Source organism: Salpingoeca rosetta, assembly GCF_000188695.1.
Source record: "Salpingoeca rosetta unplaced genomic scaffold supercont1.15, whole genome shotgun sequence".
In the NCBI taxonomy this organism is placed as follows: Eukaryota; class Choanoflagellata; order Craspedida; family Salpingoecidae; genus Salpingoeca; species Salpingoeca rosetta.
In genome coordinates this window covers 119,128-122,793 of record NW_004754919.1, presented here as the reverse complement: position 1 = coordinate 122,793, position 3,666 = coordinate 119,128, and the positions used below count along the sequence as shown (strand labels likewise).

At 54.2% G+C, this 3,666-nt stretch overlaps 2 protein-coding genes across 2 annotated transcripts in view; one reads left to right on the top strand and one right to left on the bottom strand.

Moving 5' to 3' along the window:
• The first annotated feature begins 264 nt into the window (after positions 1-264).
• PTSG_05816 (uncharacterized protein) lies at positions 265-3,099 on the top strand. Its single transcript, XM_004992652.1, has 8 exons — positions 265-373; positions 516-631; positions 896-1,121; positions 1,384-1,521; positions 1,756-1,838; positions 2,101-2,162; positions 2,707-2,777; positions 2,941-3,099. The coding sequence occupies exons 1-8, from the start codon at positions 308-310 to the stop codon at positions 3,019-3,021; spliced, it is 843 nt and encodes a 280-aa protein (XP_004992709.1). The 5' UTR covers positions 265-307; the 3' UTR covers positions 3,022-3,099.
• Positions 3,100-3,252: 153 nt separating this feature from the next.
• The window catches only part of PTSG_05815 (ribosomal protein S5), a 2,380-nt gene continuing 1,966 nt past the window's right edge, over positions 3,253-3,666 (bottom strand). The window contains exon 5 of the mRNA XM_004992651.1: positions 3,253-3,483. Coding sequence (XP_004992708.1) covers positions 3,415-3,483 — 69 coding nt within the window. The 3' untranslated portion in view covers positions 3,253-3,414. The remainder of the gene's footprint in view (positions 3,484-3,666) is intronic.

Sequence of the window (3,666 nt, the reverse complement as noted above, 5' to 3'; positions counted from 1 at the left end):
ACACACACACACAGACCTGGAAGAAGGAGGATGTTTGGAAGGCAGCCATGATGCATAGGAAGCAACATCCCAGCGCCACAATCTGCCACACTAGGTCCACCCCCATCTCGTCCAGTCTTGCCTTCGAAGTCAAGTGACTGCTGTGATTGCTGTGCTGCGATTGCTGCGATGTGACTGCTGCGATGCTGAGGTGACTGCCTGTGAGATGGGCTTGTTGTCCTTCCTCCAAAACACCAACAACACACATCAACAGCAGCAAAACTGTGCCCGCATTCTCTTTCTCCACACACACACACACAGGGCCAAGATGAGGGAACGGCTGCTGACCACGTGCGAGCGCGAGTTCATCCACAATGTGATGAAGGAAGGCGGGGTAAGTATGACATACACACACGCACGTGACAAACGGTCTGCATGCGCAGCTGCGTGACACACACACATATACACATGCACGCTCGTCTTGCCGCTCGCTCACGTGATGATGCCCTCATACACACACACACACACGCATAAAGGAGGATGGCGAGCTTGTGCGGTTGGATGGGAGAGGGAAGAGCGAGATGCGACGCGTGCTCGTGACACTGGGCAGGCAACAGTACGGACAAGCCACCGCATCCATCGGCAACACACAGTGGGTCAACTGACACATGTGTATGCGCGCTCGCTCGCTTTGGATCGAGGCTGTCTGGGTGGCACGAGGGGAGGCACAGAGGGTGATGCAAGGACGGGTTTGCGCACTAACACCATCACCGCTGACTGCCCTTCCACACACACACACACACACACACACACACACACACACACACACACACACACACACACACACACACACACACACACACACACACACACACACACGCACACGCACACGCACACTTTTGTGTTGGTATCAAAGGGCAATCTGCCGCGTGTCGTGCAGCATTGTGCGACCGCACGAGGACAGGCCAACCAAAGGCTTTGTGCGCTATGGCGTCACCCTCTCGCCCATGGCATCCCCCGACTATGACGCGGGCGGGCGACCCTCCGCGGCCAGCATTTACCTCACACGACTCCTCGAACACATCTTCCGCGAAGCGCGCGCGCTGGACGACGAGAGTCTCTGCATTGTTGCCGGCGAAAAGGTGTGTGTGTGTGTGCATGCTTGCTTGTGTCTGTGTCTATGTGTCTGACTGTGTGTGTGCGTGTGTGTGTGTGTGTGTGTCTGTGTGTGTCTGTGTGTGTCTGTGTGTGTCTGTGTGTGTCTATATGTCTGTCTATCTGCGTCTACGTCTCCCCTTCAATCCTCCAATCTGTCTGGCAAACAACGTGCCACAGACGAGACTGCTTCCCCCCCCCCCTTGCCCATTGCATAACTACGCTTTCCTGCTCCTCGATTTGCTTCAGGTGTGGGCTGTGAGCGTGAATGTGACGGTGACGAACGATGACGGCAACATGGAGGATGCGTGCGCGCTTGCTGCGCTGGCTGGCCTCATGCACTTTCGACGCCCTTACGTCTCCATCGCTGGACAAGACGTCGTGGTGGTGCGTGTACCTGAATGTGTGTGTGTGTGTGTGTGTGTGTGTGTGTGTGTGTGTGTGTGTGTGTGTGTGTGTGTGTGTGTGTGTGCGTCTGTGCGTCTACGTTTCAAATGTGCGCTCGTTCTATCATCCTCCATCGTCTGTCACGGTCTTGCGGATGCCCACCCTGGTATTCCACCACCACTTCTCACCTGTCTGCTGTGCCATCTCCACTGCTGCTGGTCCACTACAACCCAGCACCCCTTTGATGAGCACGAGCCTGTTTCCCTCGCCATCAACCACCGGCCCCTCAACGTCACCACCGCCCTCTTCGACAACGGGTACACATCAGCGCACACGTGGTCTTGTCTGTGTGTGTCTGTGTGTTTGTGCGACTTGTTTGTGTGTGTCTGTGTCTGTGCGACTGTTTGTGTGTGTGTGTGTGTGTGTGTGTGTGTGTGTGTGTGTGTGTGTGTCGCTGTGTCTGTGTCTGTGTCTGTGTTTGTGTTCGTCACTGCGATGCCCACGATGATGGCCCCTGTGTGCTCATTCCATGCCGTTCTCTTCCCCCCCCCCTTCTCCAAACACGTACGCGTATGACAGCGATCTCGCCTTGGTTGATCCCACCAAGATTGAGCTGAAGGTCGCAGACGGCTCAATATCAGGTGGGCAGCACAATACCACACACACACACACACACACACACACACACACACACACACACACACACACACACACACACACACACACACACACACACGCACGCACGCGCACGCACACACACACAGATACACAAGTACAGAGTTATTTTTTTCTTCCCATCACCCATTGTGGGGGGGCGTAAGACTATTCTGTTTTACTGTGCCTCTGCTTCACAAGTACGATGGGATACACTATTCCCCATGCGATGAACCCACTGTCAAGTGGTGAAGGAGAACAATAAGGGCCTCCTTTGACTCTTATTTTTCAGACCATTGTGTTCTTACCTCTCGTCGCATGTGACACCTTTCTCTCTCGCTCCACCACTGTTGCCCATTTTTCTCTTCTTCTGTCTCTCTATCCTGCTCCCTATTTCTTGCAACCTGCCTTCCTTTTCCGTCGCACCACAGCTCTCGCACCACAGTTCTCGCTTTCCATTCCTCCGCCCCTAATCACCAACCCTCCCCCCCTAACCACCGTCCCTATCACTACCACCAATGTCGTGTGCAGTGGCCATGAACACACACGGCGAGATTTGCGGCATCAACAGCTCGGAAGGGCTCGCTGTCGACCCAGAGCAGGTGCACACAACAACTTAAACACACGCCCTGGTGATGTGTCTTCACACGCTGTCAATGTGAGCCTTTGCCTGGCGCGTGACTCGTACAGTTAGTTCACCTTGTCCCAACCCTCTTTCTCACACGTCCACGCACACGTGGTTCCCCCCTTTTGCCTGCTGACCAGATGGAGGCGATTGTGGCTGCCACAAAGCACCGTGTTACACACTTGTTCACCGCGCTTAACAAGGCATTCCCAAAGGAGTAGCAGCATCTCTCTCGCCCCATGCTTGTGCTTGTGTCTGTGTCTGCAACGCTTTGTGTTGGTGTGCACCAAATAAACTGCTCCCCTTTCGTCACCAGATAAACTCCGTAGCCTTTGCATCTCCCAAACATACACACCCCACCCCCACAACAACTGCACCTCGCCCTTTGCTGCTTCTCCACCAACCAACCAACCCCCCCCCCCAACACACACACACACACGACATGGCACGCACACGGATTTCAAAGGATTCCTGCTGGCGTTAACCCCAACGGCTGTTATTTCAATGTGTATGGAACTGAACAACAACGGGAAACGCAGCAGGGCACGGGGAGCGAGGAGTATCCGCACAGAGACACAATGCCTGCCGGTTCTGCTTGTGGCACAACAGTCCCTTTACCTGTTACCCTTGGCAACACGCTCGAGCTCGTCCTTCTTCTTGATGGCGTAGGAGTTGGACGAGTTCTGCAGGCACAGTCAAGGGTGTCGGGAGAAAGCCATGAGCAAATCAGAAACGTGCAGGTGTTGGCAAAGGTGGCAACAACGAAGCCAACACAGCGCCACATCACCGACGAGCAACAACGGTATCGAGTACCACAACAACAACAACATCACTTTTTTACCCTTTTACTTTTTTTTTTTTTTTTT

Coding starts and splice junctions, on each gene's coding strand:
- PTSG_05816 (XM_004992652.1), top strand. CDS start 308: ATGAGGGAACGGCTGCTGACCACGTGCGAGCGCGAGTTCATCCACAAT. Junction 1,122..1,383: donor GCATTGTTGCCGGCGAAAAG/GTGTGTGTGTGT, acceptor GATTTGCTTCAG/GTGTGGGCTGTGAGCGTGAA. Junction 2,163..2,706: donor CGCAGACGGCTCAATATCAG/GTGGGCAGCACA, acceptor TGTCGTGTGCAG/TGGCCATGAACACACACGGC.